A 23791-nucleotide genomic window follows, 5' to 3' on the forward strand; every position below is an offset into this window, starting at 1 on the left:
CAATGGTTAGATTCTCTCTTGTTGGAGATAGTCATTGCCTGACACTTGTGTGGCACGAATGTTACTTTCCACTTGTCAGCCCAAGCCTGGATATTGTCCAAGTCTTGCTGCATTTGGACATCGACTGCTTCAGTATCTGAGGGGTCGTGAATGGTGCTGTACATTGCGCAACCATCAACGAACACTCCCATTTCTGGCCTTATAATGGAAGGAAGCTCATTGATGAAGCAGCTGAAGATGGTTGGGCCAAGAATACTACCCTGAGGAACTCCTGCAGTGATGTTCTGAAGCTGAGGTGACTGACCCCCAACAACCACAATCATCTTCCTTTGAGCTAGGTATGACTCCAACCAGCGGAGAGTTTTCTCCCTGATTCCCGTTGGCTCCAGTTTTGCTAGGGCTCCTTGATGCCACACTCGGTCAAATGCTGCCTTGATGACAAGGGCAGTCACTCTCACCTCACCTCAGGAGTTCAGCTCTTTTGTCCATGTTTGAACTAAGGCTGTAATGAGGTCAAGAGCTGAGTGGCCCTGGTGGAACCCAAACTGGGCATCAGTGAGCAGGTTATTGCTAAGCAAGTGCCGCTTGGTAGCACTGTTAATGACCCCTTCCATTGTTTTACTGGTGATTGAGAGTAGACTGATGGGGTGGTAATTGGCTGGGTTGAATTTGTCCTGCTTTTTATGTACAGGATATACCTGGCCAATTTTCCACATAGCCGGGTAGATGCTAGTGTTATAGCTGTACTGGGACAGCTTGGCTAGGGTCGTGGCAAGTTCTAGAGCACAAAAACTATTGCCAGAATATTGCCAGGGCCCATAGCCTTTGCAGTATCCAGTGCCTTTAGCCGTTTCTTGATATCATGTGGAGTGAACCTGAATTGGCTGAAGACTGGCACCTGTGATGCTGGAGACATCCGGAGGAGGCCAAGATGGGTCATCCACTTGGCTCTTCTGGCTGAAGATTGTAGCAAATGCTTCAGCCTTATCTTTTGCACTAATGTGTTGGTCTCCCCCATCATTGAGGATGGATATGTTTGTGGAGCCTCCTCCTCCAGTGAGTTGTTTAATTGTTCACCACCATTCACAACTGGATGTGGCAGGACTGCAGATATTAGATTTGATCCATTGGTTGTGGGATCGCTTAGCCCTGTCTATCACTTGCTGCTTATGCTGTTTGGCACGTAAGTAGTTCTGTATTATAGTTTCACCAGGTTGACGCTCATTTTTAAGTATGACTGGTGCTGTTCCTGGCATGCCCACCTGCACTCTTCATTGAACCAGAATTGATCCCCTGGCTTGATGGTAATAGTAGAGTGGGGGATATGCCAGGCCATGAGGTTACACATTGGGTTTGAGTACAATTCTCTGCTGCTACTGATAGCCCACAGCACCTCCTGGATGCCCAGTCTTGAGTTGCTAGATCTGTTTGAAATCTATCCCATTTAGCATGGTGGTAGTGCCACACAACAAGATGGAGGGTATCCTCAATGTGAAGATGGGAGTTTGTCTCCACAATGGCTGTGCAGTGGTCACTCCTGATACTGTCATGGACAGATGCATTTACGGCAGGCAGGTTGGTGAGGATGAGGTCAAGTATGTTTTTCCCTCACCACCTGCTGCAGACCCAGTCTAGCAGCTATGTCATTTAGGACTCGGCCAGCTTGATCTGTAGTGATGCTACCGAGCCACTCTTGGTGATGGACATTGAAGTCCCCACCCAGAATACATTCTGCGCCCTTGCCACCCTCAGTGCTTCCTCCAAGTGGTCTTCAACATGGAGGTCATCAGCTGACAACATCGGGGCAGTACTTGGTAATCAGCAGATTTCCTTGCCCATGCTTGACCTGATGCCATGAGACTTCATGTAGTCCAGAATCAATGTTGAGGACTCCCTCCTGACTGTACACCATTTTGCCGCTACCTCTGCTGGGACAGGACATACCCAAGGGTGATGGTGGTGTCTGGGACATTATCTGTAAGATATGATTCCATGAGGATGACTATGTCAGGCTGTTGCTTCACTAGTCTGTGAGACAGCTCTCCCAATTTTGTTACTAGGCCCCAGATGTTAGTAAGGAGGACTTTGCAGGGTTGAGATTTCCATTGTCATTTCAGGTGCCTAGGTTGATGCCGGGTGGTCCGTCCTGTTTCATTCCTTCTTTGTGACTTTGGTGTGGTTTGATACAACTGAGTGGCTTGTTAGGCCATTGTCAGAAGGCATTTAAGAGTCAGGTCACATATTGACAGACCAGGTAAGGACAACAGATTTCCTTCCCTAAAGCGCATTAGGTATAGTGCCATCTTAGTGAACCAGATGGGTTTTTAACAACAATCGACAATGCTTTCATGATCACTATTAGGCTTTCAAATCCAGATTTTTATTGAATTCAAATTCCACCATCTGCCAAGGCAGGATTCGAACCCTGGTCCCCAGAGCATTACCCTGGCTCTCTGGATTACTATTCTAGCGACAATATCACTACGCCATTGCCATCATAAGAATGGTCAAGTAATAAAGTAATGCAGGGTGAAATTGAAATCGCACATAAAGCAGCAAACCAACATGACTGAATTGAATAATGCAGCACAACCTGAAGCTGCTGATACCAACATCTATTCCGCATATAATGTCTCTGCTGTAAAACCCGAACCTATCACTGTCAATATCCAAGTTAATGGGAAACCATTAATAATAGAGGTAGATACAGGAGCATTAACCACAGTGGTGGGAAAGCATACATTTAAATTCCTAAATTAATATAAGCAGCCACTAAATTTGGAACAGACAACTGCTGAATGGAAGACATACAGTGGAGAATCTATTCAGATAAAGGGCATTGCCACAGTGCCAGTGTCTTATTGGCAACAGACAGCCCAGCTTCCAGTGATCATAGTGACAGAAGAAGGACCTAGTCTTCTGGGCCAAGACTGGTTACAGAAAATCAAGCTTGACTGGTCTGAGATATTTCACCTGAAAGCAGGAGTAGCTCCTGATCTGCTAAGCAAATACGACAGTGTATTTCCGGACAGAGTAGGGAAGTTAAAAGGTTTGCAAGCAAAAATATATGTGGATCCTCAGGCAACACCACGTTTCTTTGAGGCCAGACCTGTGCCTTATGCATTGAAGCAGAAGGTGGATGCAAGAGTGTGCCGGTTAGAAAAGCTGGGCATCATCCAACCTGTCCAGTTCTTGGAATGGGTAGCACCCATAGTTCCAGTGGTTAAGCCTGACCAAACCATATGCATTTGTGGGGACTATAAATTGACCATAAACAAGGCGGCCAAACTAGTTAAATACCCCATTCAAAGGATAGACAACTTATATGCAAAGCTAGCTGGAGGCAAATTCCTATACAAAATTGGACATAAGCCATGCCTATGAACAATTAGAGCTGGTTAGCATGTCTAGAAAATACATGACTATCAACGTGCATAGGGGTCTTTATCAATATAGTCTACTATCCTTTGGAGTATCGTCTGCATATGCAATCTTCCAAAGGACAATGGAGAGTTCTTTGCAAGGATTTCCTTGAGTGGTAGTATACCAAGATGATGTTCTGATCACAGGGTCAACTGAGACCGAATATTTGGCCAACCTGGAGGAGGTGCTAAGAAGGTTCATGGAAGAAGGCGTATGGTTAAAGAAGGAAAAATGTACATTCCAAGTGCCTGGGTCACAGGGTGGGCGCCATGGGTTTGCATCCGGGTAATGAAAGATGCATCCTCATTGTCCAATGTGACTGGTCTCAAGCCTTCCCTGGGTATGATTATAGCCGCTTCTTGCCTAACTTATCAACTGTATTGGCGCCATTATACTTGTTGCTAAAACTGAATCACCATTGCTTGTGGAATTCACAACTGGTGGAAGCCTTTGTGAAAGTAAAGAAACAGTTGCATTTGCCGTGTTTGTTGGTACACTACGACCCAACAAAAGAATTGGTATTAACATGTGATGCTTCTCCTTATGATGTAGGAGCTGTGTTAGCACATAGAATGGAAAATGGACCAGAAAGACGCATTGGCTATGTCCCGAGACCCTCCTCACAGCTGAGAAAGGTTTTTGCCCAGCTAGAAAATGAAGGTTTATCAGTGGTATTCAGATTGTAGGACTGTTCTTAGGTACCATGCTTTTGTTGATTGTAAATGTGCATTCTAAATGGATGGATGTATGCGAAGTCAAATCACCAACATCGAGCACAACTATCAGGAAGCTGCTTCATTGTTTTAGCACACATGGCCTACCGGAAATCGTTGTTTCTGACAATGATAGTCTTTACCAGTACAGAGTTTCAGAGATTCATGAATTTAAATGGAATCAGATATATTAAAACTGCTCCTTACCATCCCTTATTAAATGGTTTAGCTGAGAGAGCTGTGTAAACTTTCAAATCTGGAATGAAGAGGTTATCAGATGGTACTCTAGAAACTCAACTTTCCCACTTTCTTCTCACTCATCGTGCAATGTCACATTCAACTATGAGTTCAACGCCATCTGAGTTATTGATGAAATGCCGCTTACATACAATGCTAAGTCTGGTGTTTCCAACTTAGAGGGGAAGTTAGAGACAAATCAGATTGATCAAAAATTGAATCATTATATTCACAGCAAAGCTCGTGCATTCAGTATAGGAAACGCTGTTTTCATGAGAAATTTGGGAAGTGGACCTTGTTGGGTTCCTGGAACCATTGTCTCAGAGATTGGTCCCTTAACATTCCAGATGGAAGTGGAAGACAGAATCGGAAATGCATGGACCATATTGGTGATAGAGAGACATTCCAACAACCAGCTATTCTTCCAGTGATCAATGTCAATTCATCAATCCCCGAGGTGACAGATTGACCTAGAATAGACAAACCGATGTCCCTGGAGTGTTGCCTAAGCCAGAACTGCCACTTTCTAATGATGCATCTCATGTTGCAGATCCTGATCATGTAGATCCTGTGGAGGAACCTCAAGTAGTTGAGCTATGCTTCTCTAATTAAATGAGGAGAACACTTCAGAGACTTAGGCTGGGATTTTCCGTGTCACTGGTGTTGGCATGTTCGGTGGCATGAGTGGACAATATGGCGAGAATGCCAAAAATCGGTTTCATAACATTGTAAAATCAATTTGTGATAATCTGCTAAGCCCGTCGATGGCGGGACACATTCCCCACCATCAGACGTCAGGAACCTCATTGTAATATATCAGCATATGGGCAGCCCAGCGGACTCATCCTGCCCATACTGGATCATCCGCCCACACCAATAAGAAAACGTGCTGGTGCAGAACATGTCTCGACGACTGTGACATACAGAAGTTGGCACTTACCACCAGTGCCTTGCTCACATTGTGGACATCCAAGGAGCAGAAGACGCTGCAGCTCAAAAGCAATGGCACATAGAGGAATGTCCAAGGCATGCTGCGTGGATTCTCATGGACATGGCTCTGCTATGATGTAGCTTGCGGAAGTTGGAAAGTCACCATTGATGCTCACAACGGATGATGGTCGAGGGGGTGGGAGAGGAAGGTCCAGGATTGACTGGGAGAGGAAGAGGTGTCGATGGGGTGAGGTTGGCGTGGGTGGAATGAAGGTGTTGGGGAGTTGCGGTTCAGAGAAAGAGAAAGAAGGTGCCGGAGGGCAATGTTGGGGGGGTGGGAGTACAGGGGGAGGAGGGGGGAATGGGGAGAAGATGGCAATTGGGGATGTAGGTGTAAGGGGGTGCAAGGTATAAGGGAAGGAGTTCAGAGGGGCGAAGGAGTGCGGAGAAGGGAAGTAGTCCTGGGTTGGAAACAATGAGATGTGTGCATGTGGCTGGACTTTAAATATGGCGCCCAGTATGCTGAAGTGGTGAGGTGATGGCATGGCAGGCGAATGAAAGCCCCCAACCATATAAACGGCATGTTTCCCAGGAATGCATGATTAATGCAGCAGGTTTGGGATAATATGGGGTGAAAAGCTGCCATTGCAGCCAAAGGGTAAAAACGTTGTTTTACCCATCTGGTACTGCATTTAGTGCAAATCTGGGACAATTCCGCTCTTAATCTTTAATCTCTTGAGTTGCATATATGTAGATGCTATTGGATATTCAAATGTCCTCTGTAAATAGAAACTGGAAAAAACTAAAGAGGGAGGAAATGTAGTAACTGAAGGTGTAGCCTGTCCTGCTGTCTATCGGGATCATGTGATGTTCTTGGAGGGTCGACCAATGAGCCCTAAGCGCGGGTAATCCAGGGTGCGGGGCTTCCTGAGGAGCAACCTGATCGAGCATATAGCACCTGAAAAGCTCTCTGTAATAAAGTTTAGTTGTTCCTTGTTGAAACCTGTCTGCTCTGTCAAGTCATTACAGCCAGGTTGCTGAAGAATTTGTTGATCAAATTCTTTGGCTTATGTTTGAATTTCAGACGACATTTATTAATTTTCTTTGGAAATCCTTAACAAGCTGATTTCACAATTAGTTCACAAGAAATAGTTTTAATGAGTGACTGAAAGCCAGTCCAGGCACAATAACTCTCCATAAATAACTGATGAGAAGGCTATGGGATCCATTATAACTCATGATAAAGATAGCAAAAACATAGCCAGGTGGCAATGAAAGATCTTAACAGTCGCAGTTACTCAGGAAAATAGTTCAATATTACATGTGACTGTCATAAAGAATTTTTCACAGAGCCCTGAATATCTAAGCAGTTTTCTCAGTGGTGCATCTATCTAACTGCATGTTGTGCTCTTTAATTTTATAGTTGCCATCTCTGGGCTCCCCTCCTGGCTTTAGCATTGCTTGTTCAACATGTGTGACAGATTCAACTTTCCCTCACTCACATATTTCATTAATTAGCTGTCAGTCAAGTGAAGCTCTGTCTTGTAAGGTCAGTGCACAATAGAAGGTATGAGTCATGCATCCATTCCAGTAAGGCTGTTAAGGGAAAAGTTCACCTTAAAGCTCAACAATAATCGTGCTTCTTTATAATATTCACCCCAAATGAATCAGTGTTATTATTAATCCAACAAAGCGCTTGTTTTAGTGCACCACTTAGTAATTTGTATAAACCCATAGAATCATATTTCTCAGTCCCCAATAAAATATTCACTTGCACCGATGGGGATCAGTAAGTTAGATCTTGGAATTTGTGGTTTGTATCTAGACCCTCTTAAAATCCTAAAAATCTCAAAGATGAATCTTGTGCTAAATGCGGTGAGAACACAAAATCGAAGACATGACTCTATTCATAAGCTGTAAAAGGAAGAAAACATTTTCACAGGTTTATTTGCCTAGCTTATAATTAGAACTTGGTGATAAATAATTTTAGTCTTGTCTGGGCTATTAAGAGCAACAAGCACGGCATGAGAAAAGGCCAGTCAGCAAAAGAAGCCATTTCTTCCACATATCAGATGTTCTTTTACAGAGGTTTTACTCGATTTATCTAACCTTCTGAAGGAAAGTGCATGAGATCACTTTGACCTCCAAAGTTTCAGAAAGGAAACAGATGTTAAGCAGAACATGATAAATGCCACAGAACGATATGGCACAAACTGATGCATGATAGATATAAGACAGGTGTCAGCAAGTTCTTCACAAAAGAGGTAATTTCTCATAACTGCTGTAGTGCTTGTCATGTGCTTCTTCTCTGCAGCACCTTGAGACCTTCACTGCATTAAAGGTGCAATATAAATCCAAGTTATTGTCACGCTGCACTCTTAATTACTATCTCTTGACTAGGTGTAGTACTCCAGAGACACCATGCCAAGATTTTAAGCTCAGTTAATTTTAATCTAAGCTAACCAATAATACTTTGCCAAAAACTATTGTATTTGGTTGAGGTATCATAAAAAGTGCACAAGAATCAATTAATTTAGAGAACACTATTGTATACAGACCATTGGAACATTCTCTTGCCAGCTAAAGAGGACAACAGAAAACAAGGAACAAAAGCAGAGTTCCTATAAATTACATGAGAATTGTAAAATTTGAGATGGAAAGAGCACATAAGATCACTCTGTCTCTCTCCTCCCCCTTTTCTTCAGTCTGCTATTGTTCACACTTCTATTTTTGTCATGTGCAGACCCCATTGTAAATACTGACCAGAATTTTACATTTGGCGTGCGAGCAGGGCCCGACACATTGGAACATAAAATGACGCGCAATGACGTCAGGCGTGTGTCCCGATGTCACCGTGCGCCATCACAATATTTCGATAGGTGGGCACACTATGAGGACAGAGGGGCACCTGCCAATAATTAATGGGCCAGCTAAGGCCTTTGAGGCACCAATTGTATTTGATTTTTCACAGCCCGCGCGATTTTCAGGGTGTCACATGGGCGCAACGGGCAGGCGGGTAGGCCATATTTTCAAAAACCTCATCCACTTGCGGGATAAGAGGGGTGAGTGGGCTCACTAATGCCTGTAGTTTGTATTTTAGATTGTAACTTACTGCTACTTGCTCGTGTGAACAGGACAACTTCATTTTGCTTCAGAGCTGCTTTGACAGAAATAACAGGCTTCAGTTCAGGACTCTGGAGGAGTCATACCACTTGGGGCCTTCCAGGTATCAGACAATCTTACCTTACCCTGGGAATGGGGATTGTGGTCTCCGCTGAAGGCACTTCCACTGAGGAGGAAGAAAGGGCCAGAAGGGGGAGGAGGCCAGGTGCCCCTTTTCAACCTCCAGGGGAGCCACCTGTGGGAGGACAGGCGCAGGTGCAAGGGGTGCAGGGCCAACAGGAAGTCCAAGGCACAAGGGGCCACAAGAGACGCCACTATCCTGCTGCCAGGGTTTACAGGCAGCAATGCAGCTACCTCAATATGTCTGAGGTGCAATGCTGAAGGAGGCTTCGCCTCTCAAGTGAGACAGTGACTTCCATCTGTCAGATGATAGGCCCTGAGATCAGCTCCGACTGTGTGGGTGGACACGTCATGCCAGTGTCACTGAAGGTCACAGTGGCCCTCAACTTCTATGCCTCCGGCTTTTTCCAGGGATCAGTGGGTGATCTTTGTGGAGTCTCCCAATCAGCTGTCCACAGTTGCGTCAAACTGGTGACAGACATTCTGTTCAGGTGGATATTGAATTTCATTCATTACCTCAAGGATGAGGCCAGCCAGGCAGAGCGAGCCAGAGGCTTTGCAGCGACTGCTGGGTTCCCCCGCGTCCAGGGTGCAATTGATTGCTCACATGTGGCCATCAAGGCGCCAGCGGGTCAGCCGGGAGCCATTGTTAACAGGAAGGGATTCCACTCCTTGAACGTGCAGATAGTGTGTGATCACAGGATGCAGATTCTACAAGTCTGTGCAAGGTACTCAGGCAGCTCCCATGATGTCTACATCCTAAGACACTCCCAGGCCCTGAGGCTCTTCAGTGCTCCAGCCCAGTTTGATGGATGGCTGCTAGGTGATAAGGGCTATCCCCTCAAAAGGTGGCTCATGACGCCTCTCTGCCATCCAAGAACAGAAGTTGAGCAGCGGTACAATAGGAGCCACGCCTCCACAATGGCTATGGTGGAGAGAGCCATCGGTCTTCTCAAGATGCGCTTCCAATGCCTGGACCGCTCAGGGGGTGCACTCCAGTATCCCCCAGATCTTGTGTCACTGATAGTGGTTGCATGCTGCATTCTCCATAATCTGGCGCTGGAAAGGGGGGGATGCAGTGGAGGAAGAAGATGTTGACGCAGCTGCTCTGGCAGCAGATGATGGGCAGAATTTAGCCCTTGGCTGGAGGGCGGACCCCACTGGCTCGGCGGTGGGTGGGCAGCCGAACCCCGCCACCGAAACGGGGTCAATCGCCATTTTGAGTGGGTGGGCCAATTGAGGCCCACCCAGCGGCCTGCCCAACGTGAAGCGCTTTGCACTTCCTGTGCGAGGGGTGGGGAATCCCCAGCTGTCAAAGTGCACTCTTTCACTTATGCGCAGAAGAGTACACTGCTCCCTGAGGCAAAGTCCAGTTTCAGGGAGATTTGTGAGAGCTAAGTAAACTCTAAAAATAGATAAATATTAAAATTATTAACATGTCACATGAGATGGGTCATGTTAATAATAAATGCATAAAATTTATTAAATTTTTAAAAAACAGACATGAAACTTCATCCCGCCAGTGGATGAAGTTTCATTAATAATCTGCAGCCCACTGGGGCTCCTGGCCTGCCTGCCAGCCTTAAGCTTGGACGGGCAGGGTCTTTAATAAGGTTAATTAGCCTGTCAATGGCCTTAATTGGCCATTTTCAGGTTGGCGGGCGGACAGCTGATTTCGATGTCCCCCCGTCTTCGTGAATATTTAAAGGGACCAGGATGACGTCAGGGGTTCCACCCGACGTCATCCCGCATCATTTTCCTCTCAGCGACTGGGCCCCGCCCCCAAATCGCTGATGGGAAAATCCTGGCCCATGAATCCAGTAGTGAGTTCGAGGATGAACACATTCACGAGAACGCTGAAGGGATAGACGCTGACCTGGGCAACCTCCAGGGAGGCAGGGATACCTGGGAGGCTTTGATTGGCCGCGTAAAATGGCAGTACAGACCTGATCGCTGGCAGCGGTCGGATTCCCAACCGTCCCCACGCACTCCTACTGAGCCCTCCCAATGAAGGAAAAGTTCAGGCCACTGGCTTTAAAGATTTGTATCATTATATGCTCTGTATTTTTTGCTCCTGCACTGATAAACTAGAAGTCCTTTAAAAAACTGTTTTAGTGATGTTGGGTTGGGCACATCCTGTGCTTGCTCAATACAGTTTTACACAGATGTTATTGTAAGTATCAAGTTCCTGTCTGCCTGAGCTAATAACATGCGTTATGGTGATGTGTGTTGTTTAACAATTGAAAATCAGGTTTTTAAAAATTATTCATTTACAAGATGTTGAAAACCCTGGCAAGGCCAGTATTTATTACTCATCTTTAACTTTTTAATGTTAGTTCCAACAATCCTAATTTCAGTACAATATATACAGTATTTCTGTCTGTGTATATCTCACTTGTACTGTTCTCCACGGGTTATGGTGAACTGGATCTTTATATTATGATTGTTAAAGCCCCCATCATTTGTGACTTATCAGAAAATCATGGGCAGTGCCATTACCTCGCCTTTACTCATAAACTATCTGCTAGATGCAAGGTTCTGCCAGTAGCACACGGCCTCAGAATCTCTGCTTATGGAGCTTTTTTCTCTAATTTCTAAGGATTTTAGGTAGTTTATGCTCAGTAAGATGAAGAATGTTAGTGTAAAAAAAGAAGCCCTTTCCATCTTAGCCACGTTTGTGATGGCTTAAGGACTTCTTAGATAGATATAGAATGTTGTATGATCAAGGCCAGGCATAATATGTGTTAGGTACAAAGCAGAGTTGCCCATAAACTGCTTTGTCAAAAAATCTCAGGTGAGAACCATATAGATTAGATGCAAAGCAATGCTTGCTCTACAGCAGCCCCAACATAGGTTAGGTGCACAGTAAAGATCCAACTACTGCATTCCAACAAATAATCCCAGCTTCAGATAAGTGCCTTCTGCTACACCAACTTCTTTCATTCCTGTAGTAGTGATCTGTGGCCTCTAAGATCGTCAATCACTGCCAGTTTATGTTGTTGATCCACAATTCTGAGAAACTGGATTTAAACTACAATTTCTTATTAAATCACAATAGACATTAGGGACAGCCCATTTTAATTTTTAATGATTTGGCTTTCAGTTAGCTGAAAATTGAGATTGCATTGCTCCTACCTCCAGAAAAAATGGATAATGGGAGCCAAGCTATAGGAGAAATGAGCTTTATAAAATGATGTGTATTATAAATGCTCTCCTGATGAAAGCAAGTGCATAGGGCTAGAAATTGTCCTGTACCTGTTTTGGGGACAAGGGTTGTGATTGGCAATCTGCCTCCACATTTCCATGATTGTAACATGCAACCAAACATGACCCATGATGCTGGTATGCTGTATGGTCAAGTAGGAGCCTAGCAGTGTATGAGGCCAGCTACCCTTGAGCCCTTAAAGGCAGCCTGTCCCTCTTAAAGGGGAGCTGCACTGACTGAAAGGAAGCTGCTGCTGATTGCCAGTAATGCAAATTGAAACAAAGCAAATAGAGCACATGGGCAGGAAGATGGCTCCCAGGTTCAAGAATGAGGCATTGAAGGCCTTAGTCATAGGACTTTCATATGGAACGTTTGAGGACTCTGGGTCTATACTTGATGGAATTTAGAAGGATGAGGGGGCATCTGATTGAAACTTACAGAATACTGAAAGGCCTGGATAGAGTGGACGTAGGGAAGATGTTTCCCTTAGTAGGAGAGACTAGGACCCGAGGGCACAGCCTCAGAGTAAAGGGAAGACCTTTTAGAACAGAGATGAGGAGAAACTTCTTTAGCCAGAGAGTGGTGAATCTATGGAATTCATTGCCACAGAAGGCTGTGGAGGCCAGGTCATTGAGTGTATTTAAGACCAAGATAGATAAGTTCTTGATTGGTAAGGGGATCAAAGGTTACGGGGAGAAGGCGGGAGAATGGGGTTGAGAAACTTATCAGCCATGATTGAATGGTGGAGCAGACTCGATGGGCCTAATGGCCTAATTTCTGCTCCTATGTCTAATGGTCTTATGGACTTGACAGAACGATTGAGGCGATGTTTCCATGGGGGGCAGGGAATTGTTGCAGATGGCTAGGGAGATCAATGCATGGAATCTGGCCCCAAGAACCTGGAAGCAGTGCCGGAAAAGGATTAAATGACCTCATGTGGGTGGGGTCAGTGAATGCAACTTCTCATTGACAATTCCTACCCACTGCACCACCAACATCTCATGCTACTCAATGCACCACATTGCTGATCCTCACCAAGCGGCAGTCCGTGATGCTCAGGCCTTACATTCAGATATTCTGCCTCATCCTCACACACCTTCTAATGATTTCAGCCTTACAACTGCCTCTCAGTGCTATCATACGCCTTCAGCCATTCAGCTGCGGCAGGCACATCACCCAAACACTATGCAACGCACTCACTGATATTCTATCCTTCTTCCGGCAGGGCAAAAGAGGAAAGCAGAAACAGCGGCACAAAGGCACCTGATTCTCCTAGGCCTTATGGAGATTTCCTGGCCCAACTGTCACTAAGAACATTGAGGATGATGATATGTTCCTTCTTATTGCCTCTTCTCAACTTGTATCTTGCCCTCCTCCAGTTATTTGACATAAAGTGAATGCATCAGATGTTGTCATCATGAAATTCTTACTTTCCACCCCACCTCCTTACCCCAACCCTTTTCTTCTGATTTTCTGCTTTCTGGTGCACAAGAGCTGCCAACTACCCAGCCACAGCACCCACAGGAAGAAGAGAGCGATAGCTCAACACTGACAAGGATGACCTGTCATGTGGTCTGACACTTGGAGCTGCCAGCTCAGATAATGGCACTATAAAAGCTTTAGAGGCTAGTACAAAGTTGGGATTAGCACGTGGTGAGACACTGGGCATGGGTGGGCTGCAACCAGGCCAGGGGGAAAGGCTAGCATGTGTGCCAGCTCGCTCATGTATGAGGTTGTAGATGAGGCATCGGACTCAGATGAGGTGGCACACAGGACAATGCTGATGCAGATGCAGACTGAAATGCTTGGCATATTGATTGACAACTTCCTGTCACTGCCAAGAAGGGTGGAGAAGACCAGCCCAACTTGGCACAGGGCTTTGGACTGAAGCCAACCTCTTTTCAGCATGGAAGCCATGGCTAACTGTATGACAGGGCTTACAGGCCCAGGCATGATGCAGTGTCTCAGTTGTTTCAGCTTCCATTCCAGCACAGGAGAAAGCTATCCAACATCTCAGAATTGCATTGGAAGCTCAGACTGAGGTCATGATGTCCATGCTTGCTGCCATGCAGGCTCAGGCTATTGCCATCCTGACTGCGAATCTCAGTGCTCAAAGCAACATGCAGATTCTCACAGCATACAACAATCCATCCTCTGACAGGTTATTATGATTGCTGAGGTACTACCCTGGGGAAGTGGCATTGGTGCCATAGATCACAAACCCAATGTTTTCTCTCAGGATGACAGCATTTGTAGTCTCAACACCGCCACTCCAGCAACTTCCTTTCCGCTGCCATCCATGCTGAAGTGTGTAGTCCAAAGCTGGGCCTTCTAGGTCCACAGCTGTTTGAGGGCGTTTATCTACAATCTTCATCAGTGAAGGCAAGCAGCCTTCCACAGCCATGCAACAGCCACAGGGGTAGCACTGAATAGGAACACTAGGATAGGCAAAGGCACCTGCAAGACAGGCATTAAGTGAATATACAAGGATGAAAAGTTCATTTTTATTTGTATAAATTTTCGATAAGGATGTAATGGAAAGGTTTTCTTGGAGGTCCGAAGATGGCATGAATGGCCAACTGCAGACTGTGAGCATCATTGTGCTGCAAAAGCAGGCATTCACCAACATGATTGTTTGTGTATGGTTGCACACCAACTTCATATGATAAAATAGTAGCCCTTGAGGTTTCTGTACCTCTCCCTGTTCACATGAGGAGCCCACAGAGCCACATGCATGTAATCATTGGCTCCCTGCACCAACAGAAATCCTACTGTCCTGGCAAATATATCTGCTCACTCCTCCTGCTTTCTCTAAATGACTAAATTACCTCCCTTCACATATAAGGTCTCTGACAACTTCAGAATACATCAATGGAGAGTGTGCTGGGAGATGTTCACAATTTCATCATTTCTGCCTGGAATGATCTAATCGGGTAGCAATTTTATGTGACTGTGATTTACGGCAACTGGCAGTGCTCACCCTGCCCTTTGTGAGGCTGCAGGTCCTATTGAAGGAGGTGGCGTAGTTATATGATTACATCCTTGTTGAATCTGAGATGTCTCAGGCATTGCTCCGGGGGAAGATAGAGCTAGGAGGAGTTTCCTCTGAAAGCCTGTGATGTGTAGGGCCTTGAGTGGGGTCCTCCTTCTCCTCCCTCTGTGCAGAGCATCATGTCTCTGGAGCCTCTGTTCCATCTCCCTATCATGTTGCAAGACCCAAATGCACTGTGACTACTTCTCCTAAACCTGTTGCAGATTTGGTATGGACAGATGACCAAATCCTCTGCCCTCCTTGAATAGATATCCCAAAAAAAAAACCAAGAACAAGCCAGAGTACTTCCCTAAACTTTTCCACAGTGCATGTAAGTCAGAAGCACCACACCTGCAGTTGGATGCGGATTGTTATAGAGTTGATCTTCCACACAATTTTTCTTAGTGGAAATATTTAACTTTATTTACATGAAAGCAGCAGCAATTACACATGTGCATCAAACTCCATAACTAAAGAAGAACTCTCCTGTGGCTGTTCCCTGCATGGTTAACACATTAGTTTATATAGAGCATGTGATATACAACACAGGATTATTCTTAAAGCTACAATCCTACATTTCCCAAAACTATAATTACTACACCTGTCCATTTAAATAAAGCTACTGGGTAGTCTCTTGTACAGCTGAATGCACGTTTAATTGAGAGTGGTTAGCACAGCCGTTCACTGGACCTGCAGTTTCTGAGCCTTATAGCATGTTCCAGTCAGCTGGAAAGGCTGTTTAACATCACAACCTGATGATTCCTGATGCTTTTGGCACACACACATTACACCCATTCTAATGTCCTTCACAGCATGGTGCCAGTTGCGCAGGCTGGAAACAGCTAGAAGAACACTACATTTTCATATTTTGGGGCTTCTATATCGCTGAAGATTTCTCGATAGTTTGAAATAAAAGTGGTGATTACATTACTATACCAAGTTTAGTCTTTATTAAGAGATATAAAAAATGTGGGGATAAAATGCAAAAAAATGAATGGATGAAAGGAAATAGGGCATGCAGTTGTAAAGTATTAAGTTTTTATTTATTTTTAATTAGAATAACATTTCAAATGTACTTAAGTGGAATGGTGCACAGGACAGTAATAGAACTGTCCCTGACTTTTAAGTGCATTTGATATTTGTGATGCTGATACAAACACAAGTACAATATTAAATGTCATGGCCAAGCAAAGGTTATTTCCATTTCAGATGAGACACCCAGCACATGCTCCAATTCTTGAATCATTTACTTCATGGGGCAGAACGTTTCCCTCGTCGGGCGGGCGCGCGCCTGACCCGAGTGGGAGTAGAGCGTGCTGACATCATCGTGCACTCTCATGATATTTCGCACGCGAGAGGCGACAGCGTGCTCGCTGACAATTAAGAGGCCTATTAAGGCCTTTAATAAATTCATTAAATTGAATTTTTTGCTGCTGTCCAACCATTTGGTTGGTGGGCGGGCCATTAAGCCAAGCAGCCTTTTGCATTTTTTGCGAAATGTCATCCACGGTTGGGATGTGGTTTTGGCCAGTGATTTAAAAATAAAAACTTTTAAAACTCTTTTTTAACATGTCCCTGATCATGTAACTGGGACATGTTTTCCTTATTTTTCAACTCTTCATTCGTAATGTTAAAAATCTTCTGTTCCTTGAGGCAGCTCTGTGCATTGAGCTTTCACTGCGCGCATCCATGTGCATGCGCAACTTCAGCGTTTGCGTTCCTCCCACCCCCACTCCAGCAGCGCTGAGGCTCCTGGCACCCCCCTTTCATGCTGGCTGGCTGTTAATTGGCCAGCCAGCGTGAAATTGCGGTTGGGGACAGATCGTGGGTGGCCCGCCCGCCACACCCGCCCAACGAGGTAAAAATCTTGCTCATGGTTATTGCTCATTTGAATAAATATCATTCTTTTGTATCGACTCAGAAGTTTCTTCTGCATCTATACTCTCAGAGTTATGCTCAGATAGCACTTCAGAACAATTGTGAAGGGAAATGCACCAGGGTCCAAACTAGTGAGTCACGGTGGGAAATATATATTTTTGGTATATATAGGGGCTCTCAATGTATTGTACCATTTAAATTTGTATCTCTGGCAGTTTTTTTGAGCTTCCATCACAGCTGAAAAGGCTGCTGAAACAGCCTCCTGGTGTGAGAACCTGGTTACAGCATCTCCTGAGGTGACCACATCCTCCAAGATAGACTACAGGGCGCTGATGTTGTGTGACAATGCACCACACAAGCTGGAAGCAGACGTGCCATGCTCTCTGGAATGGTGAGGCAACTCCTTTTCAGGCCTCCCCATAGCTCTTAGAATTGCTCTTGTGCCACAAGGTTTCTTTCAAAGGCTGGGGTACCTGGTACCTACATCTCAGGCCTGCTCAGCAGAGCTGGGAGACGAGCTTACCCATGCTGTTGGTGAATCATAAGGGAACATGATACGAACAATCGTTCTCATTCCAATCGCACATACACAGTTTTTGCCTGCTTGGGATTGGTGATGAAAAATGTGATGCAGGATGAAGGAGGTGAAAATCAGTTGGGAAATGCTGTGTAGACAGGTGGAGATATGAAAAGTTTTATTCACCCTTGCTGTTCCTGTCAGGTTATTGAACTGGTTTCTATGTTAAATCTGGGTGTGACAGTTGATGCTCCTAAAACTCACTACTCTCCAGGTCTGTTTTGGAATTTTCTTCCATATTTGGGAAAATAAAACATTTTTCCTTGCCCTGATCACTGTGACTAGAACCCACCAGGAAGTTGTCAACGAACTTCAGAGCAGTTTTGCAATTCATTTTGAAAAAAATCAGCTCTTTACAGTAATGTTGTACAACGGTTTGGCAGAATTGAAAACAGCCTCCCTCTCAGAGGTTTACATAGCCCTCAGAATCCAGAGATTCCACTCTGAAGGCATGTGAATGGTCTTTCCTTGATATGGTTGGGTAAGCAGCTCACTAATCAATTGAAAATGAGACCCAGGAGTTATCATTATACCAATAATGATTGGGCATCATACCAATAACACTGGGTGGGTTTCACACTAGTCCTGATGACCATCCCAAACCTGTAGCCAGTTAAAATCCCCACATATGAATGAGTAAGGCCCTTCAGCTCACTTGAGCTGATCCATCGAGTGGGATCGTTTGACCCCTCTATCCTCCTTTTTTAAAAAATGGATTCCAGGTCTTTGTCTTCAAGACCCTCCCTAGAAATTAATTGTGATGTCAGTATAAGCATCACTACAATTTCATCAGCATACCATAAGACCGTAAGATGTAAGAGGAAAAGTAGGCCATTCGGTCCATCAAGTCTGCTCTGCCATTTAATGAGATCTTGGCTGATCTGATAATCCTCAACTCCACTTTCCTGCCTTGTCCCCATAACCCTTGATTCCCTTACTGATTAAAAATCTGTCTATCTGAGCCTTGAGTATACTTAATGACCCAGCCTCTACAGCCCTCAGCGGTAAAGAAGTCCACAGATTCACCACCCTCTAAGAGAAGAAATTCCTCCCCAGCTCTGCCTTAAATGGGCGACCCCTTACACTCATTGCTGAGCTAATGACACCTGCTCTGACTTAGCCACGCTCATTGATAATAGCCATATGCCCAAAAACCTCCTGTACGGTAAACTGGGCACTGGATCACAACTCCTAGGGCATCCACACCCCTGCTATATGGACACCTGCAAGGGAAATATGAAGATCGTGAACATTGACAGTGGCAGCTGGGAGACAGTAACTGATGGCCATGGCTTCTGGAGACTGACTGGAAGGACATTGGAAGAGGCGAACAGAAATGAAAAGAAGAGAGCCCAGAGAAAACAAGAGGTCAGCAGAATCCTGCACCTTCTCAGCTCACTGTCTGCCTCTACAGCAAATGTGGCAGAGACTGCCATGCCAGAGTACGGCTCATGGGTCACACCAGGCAATGTTAAAGAAAAAATTGATCACCACGCACAAGCCATCATCTTATAAAATGGAAGGCTGTCACCACTACCAACTAAAATGCAATTTTCTGATCACCAATAAATATTGTCACCTATTTTTAATAGAGCCCACACCTGCATCCCCCCTCCCCATAATTAAAGGTAAAAAGGAAGTACTAAGGCCATAAAATATTCTACATATTTCTTTCGAGTCTGAGCGCCATAGGTTCCGGAGGTTTAATGTTCCCCATTGGCAAAAAACTGAACCTGAGAAACAATTGGCAACAAAGGTGCTTACAAAAAGACTTGAGGGAATTCATGGGGCAAAGAATGAATATGTATTTATATAATTCTGATGTTTCCATGAATTGTTCTTCCTTGTAAAAGTGGATAATTGGATTGCAAGTTAATTTTAAAAAAGTTTTGTCTTTTGCTTTCAGGGCCTTGAGTGCTTTTTCACAATTCATTTAAAAAAATGTTTTCATATGCAAAAAACCAACTTAGCTTAGTCAATTTACAATGTGTTCACACAGTATTCCAAATATGTGCATTGCTTGCTTGGGCCAGCTGGGACCTGTTTGGGTGGCACTGTGAATGAGACAGTTGGAGTAGATGGTGTATTCTGGCTTAGTGAGAGGCAGGTCAGCAGGCATGAAAGAGCACTAGAGAAGATGCACAGAAGGAAGGCCTATGAGATGTACCTCCTGCATCCTCAACCCAATTCTCATGCAATTCATAACCACTAAATTTCCCATCCTGACCCCTACTTTAGCTAATATTGTAAGTAGTTGGCTTTCCTCAGGTACTGTCCACCACACCCCCTCCTTTTTCAAATACTTTCATCGCCCTCTTCAGCAAACCAAACCTTGACCCCCTTTGCCTTTGCAGACTACTATTCCCATCTCTAGCCTCCCTTCCTTCCCAAAGGTCCTTGAACATTAACACACATCACTTTTACTGCAGTCCCAAATCCCTCAAATTAGAATTCTTCCGACCCCAAAGCACTGAAATAGCTCAAATTAAAGTTATAAATGATATTCTTTGTGATTACTGTACAATATTCCTTCTTGACCTTTCTGCAGCCTTTGACACAATTGACTACATCATCCTCTTCCTCCATTGCCCAGTGTCATGCCCAGTACTGGCATGTCATAGTTTGAACTTCAAACTAATTTTATATTTTTAAAAAATTGAACAAAAGGGCTGGAAAAGATGTCTAGTGAATTAGAATGATTCCTTTCTCTCAAGAGGGAACAAAAGAACATTTCAGACTGATTTGGATCAATACACTTCCCAGAAACCAATCAAAAGAGTATTATCTAATTTGATTAGTTCATTTTAAAACAAAGACATTGACTGTCTCAAACCCTCAGAGGTGTTAACCCACAACACAAGGTGTGTAATCAAAATGAAAACCCCATCTTTGAACTTGTGAAAAGCCACATGGAGGCAGCCATGCTAAAAGCAAAATACTGCAGATGCTGGAAATCTGAAACAAAAACAGGAAAATGCTGAAAAATCTCAGCAGATCTAGCAGCATCTGTGGAGAGAGAAACAGAGTTAACGTTTTGAGTCTGTTTGACCCTTCTTCAGAGCTAAAGAGAAGTAGAAATGTGATGAAATTTATACTGTTTAAAGCAGATGGAGCAGATGGAGCTGGATAAAAGGTCAGTGAAAGGTGGAGGACAAAGGAAAGATTTACAAAGATTTCATGAACTAAAGGGCAAAGGGAGTGTTAATGGTAATGGCAAGGGCTAAAAAAGGTGCTGACAGTGGCGTAAAGGTAAGTAAACAGGATGTGATAATAGCAGAACAAGGGTAAACACTCTGGGAAAAAACAACATGGAACAAGTAACAGGGACAGGGTGGGGGGGGAGGCGGCAGTGGTGGGGAAAAGCAGGATAGAAACTGGGATAGAAGGGGGATGAATAAAGGGGATAAAAAATGAATACATTATTTTTTAAAAAGTGGATAAAAGATAAAAATGAATGTAGAAAAAAGGGATTATAAAGGGGTGAGGGTAGAGAAGAGAGTTCATGAACTCAGAATTCATCCTTTTCCTGTTCTGCTGGCTGGTTCTCTTATGGGCTCAATGGGCACTAGCCTGTGCTGCAACCTCCACCCAGGCTGCCATGGTCAGATTGGAGGGCTTCCTGCTGCCATTCCTGGAAAACGGCACTTCCTGCCTTTCCTAGATGGCCTGGAGGAGAATTTCCAGGGAGGCTTTGCTCAACCGTGGGTCTGCTGAGGGACATTCTCATGATCGTCTTGAAAGACAGGCAAACTGAAGTTCCTGGCCTGCAATGAATGAATGGCTGTCTGGGTGCCCTTTAAATATGGCACCTGGACCTTTGACCTCTTAAGGTAATGGCAGGGTTGCCGACTTCCTGCCCACCCCAGCCACGTGATTTGGCGATATCCTTGAAGATGCATAGGTAATGAGCTTAACAGCGCAAGGTCACATGTGGTCAGCCATCCTGTCCTCCAGTGGGAATCACTCTCACTTCTGTGCCTGCCACAAAACTTAGGCTTCAGAATTGAAGTCTCCAGCCCAGATGTGCAGCAAGCCTCCCGCTTACTGTGCGGGAGCAAAGAGTCGGGGACAGAGGACTGCTGCAACATAAAGTCATCACTGAGGCCGACAGAAAAATAGACAGGATGCACTGCTGGTAATTAGATACCAGTTGCATATTAACGGAGTGGAAGCCATTGTGATATGTGAAAGCAGTGGGTCCCTATGAAAGGGTCCACCGAGTAATGTGGGTGCAGTCAATGATGCCCCGGGATTGGGGGAAACTTACAATTTGTGCAAACCTCAGAGTCCTATCTTGTAGTTTCTGCTTGTCACTGGAGAAAGTGTTAAAATAGTTTGTTTTGGCAAACCTGGCATCAATCAACTGCTTAGGGCAAGTGTGAACTGGTGATGTTACTGACATCGTCTGTGATAGCCAGGAATGAGCTGGAGTTTCAGGGTTGCAGTGACCTTGACTGCAACGGAAAATGTATAGACAGCTATGGCAGTAATTTGTAGGTTTTGTTGTAGGAAATGAAACAACTCTCATGTAAAGTGCAGTCTCCTTATGCAAGGCTCCTCACATAGGTTCATGTATGTTGTCCTGAACTGATACACTCTCTTGGGAGGAAAAGGATTCCTATAAGATTCCAGCTGGCATCTGTGCAGCTTCAGCTCTATTTATCCACTCCCCTTATGGCTCCTCCTCTTTCTCCAGCCAAAATGGAACTGCAGGAAGGATCCTCCCCATGCTTGCAAGAAGCCCAGTAAGATTTCAGAGGTTGTACAGTCTTTCGATACTATCCACATAGCCAACTATAAACTACCAGAAATGTGTCTCCCAAATCTTTGCTGTATTTTGAATGATGACATATAAAGATCCCTTTAATGGCATTGTAATGTCCACCACTTGACCTGTAACACCCAATGGCTTGTGGGCAGTTTGAGGAACTAGCAGTGGCAGCCTTTTGACATAAGTTGGTATTCCAAGTCCTGTTAATATCAGTGGGCCTCCATTTGCCTAAAATTAAGAGGGCAGGCACACTGGCTGTCTAAAATCAGAATGGACTGGAGCAGACCTCCAATGTCGGTAGTTATTTTCCCCCCCAGTTTACATCCTGCTACAGTCCCACTTACAATGGATATGGGATAATTGTGAGGTGAAAATGAGTTTAAATGAGTTTTGGAGTTTAACAGGCCCTGGAATTGCAGCCTGTTCATTGTTGCAGTGAATTATCCAGAAGCTTCAAAAATGTAAACAGGAAAAGCATATTTTCTAAAAATACAAATAGTTTCTTACTTTGCTCCAGTATCTTCTAATCTTTAGACATTAATTATTAGATTCACCAGCAGCAAAGTAAACCTCTGAACCCGAGCCATGTATCATGATCCTACTTCTTCCCTGATCCTTTGGGTAAAAGTGACAACTCCAGGTGAAGCAAACATAATTCGATTTTGACATTCTGATTCTAGGCTTGAAGGGGTTAATAGAATCACATTGCCTAGGGGAAAAGTTAAATTCCGTAAAGAGTCAATTAGAAAACAGTCTGGTAATCACTGTTACATTTAATGTGACTGATTTCTCTTTGCAGTCCATTAAAAGTGCATTAAAAGTTTTAGGCTTCCAGTAACTGCCTCAAATTACCATCACACTGTCTGAGGAAGCTCTCTCAATTATTTTAGGTTTTGAACCAGCTTTTACATAAAGCTTTGAACAATGACTAAGAAAGGTAGGTTAATGGGCAAATTACTAGAACATTGCATCAAATAAGTTCACGCCCCTGCTTCCGTACGGATAGCACAGGAGCACGGATATAAACAGTCGTGTTTGTGTTGAAGCTTTTTCAGTTAGAGTTATCTGAACACTTAATTATTGTTGAGATGAGCCTGAGTTTGTCACTTCCAACTTTCCTTTTGAAATCAATGAAGGTCTATGGCTCTGTTCTGGTAAGTATCTTTCACAGTTTTGCTTATCAAATGTAGCTAAAGTTTCTGTTATTCAAGTTTGGGGAAAAATGCTGTTCCTGTATGTTTCAAGAAAAATGAAGAACGAAAGGAAACTTTAACTTGGCCCATCTCCTATAATTAGACAGAAAAAAATGTATTCTTCCAGTCCATGAAAGTAGTTCCATAAAGTTTTCAAATGGTCCCAGAAAGCTTTTAAAATGTTGAAAAGTTCAAACTAGGAGGCTATTTTAACCCTGCCTAATGAAAACTGAGGGTGTGTTTTAGGCCTTGAGTCTATGAGTTCACTAGTCAAGTAAACTTGGATTGCACACCTTCATATACGCTTGTTAGTTGATGCTCGCTATCAATAATGGAGAGAGACTGGCATAAGAACAAACTGTGATTGTTTATTGTAACAGAAGGCAGAGCACTAAATCCTTGCTTGCTCCCATAACCACCTACAGCTCTGGACTTACAGTTAACCAGAAGCTTGTGCTGTACATTGATTGGTTAGTACTGTCACATGTTTAGTCCACTTACATTCTCTTAAAGGTACATGGTACTCCACTTTACCACATCCCTTTCCCTTTACTTAAAAAATACAGTTGACAAACTTAATAACAAGTGAG

The 23791-nt window shown here is 44.2% G+C and overlaps 1 protein-coding gene across 2 annotated transcripts in view; it reads left to right on the forward strand.

The window, feature by feature from the left end:
* arhgap36 (Rho GTPase activating protein 36) overlaps positions 1-23791 on the forward strand; it is a 329472-nt gene that overhangs the window by 17391 nt on the left and 288290 nt on the right. The window contains exon 1 of one of the 2 annotated variants that reach the window (XM_041196092.1): positions 23032-23162. The exons of the other annotated variant lie outside the window; for it this stretch is intronic. Coding sequence (XP_041052026.1) covers positions 23097-23162 — 66 coding nt within the window. The 5' untranslated portion in view covers positions 23032-23096. Of the gene's footprint in view, positions 1-23031; positions 23163-23791 lie in introns of those variants that run through there. 2 annotated transcript variants of the gene reach the window in all.

This window comes from Carcharodon carcharias, chromosome 9 (assembly GCF_017639515.1).
Source record: "Carcharodon carcharias isolate sCarCar2 chromosome 9, sCarCar2.pri, whole genome shotgun sequence".
In the NCBI taxonomy this organism is placed as follows: domain Eukaryota; kingdom Metazoa; phylum Chordata; class Chondrichthyes; order Lamniformes; family Lamnidae; genus Carcharodon; species Carcharodon carcharias.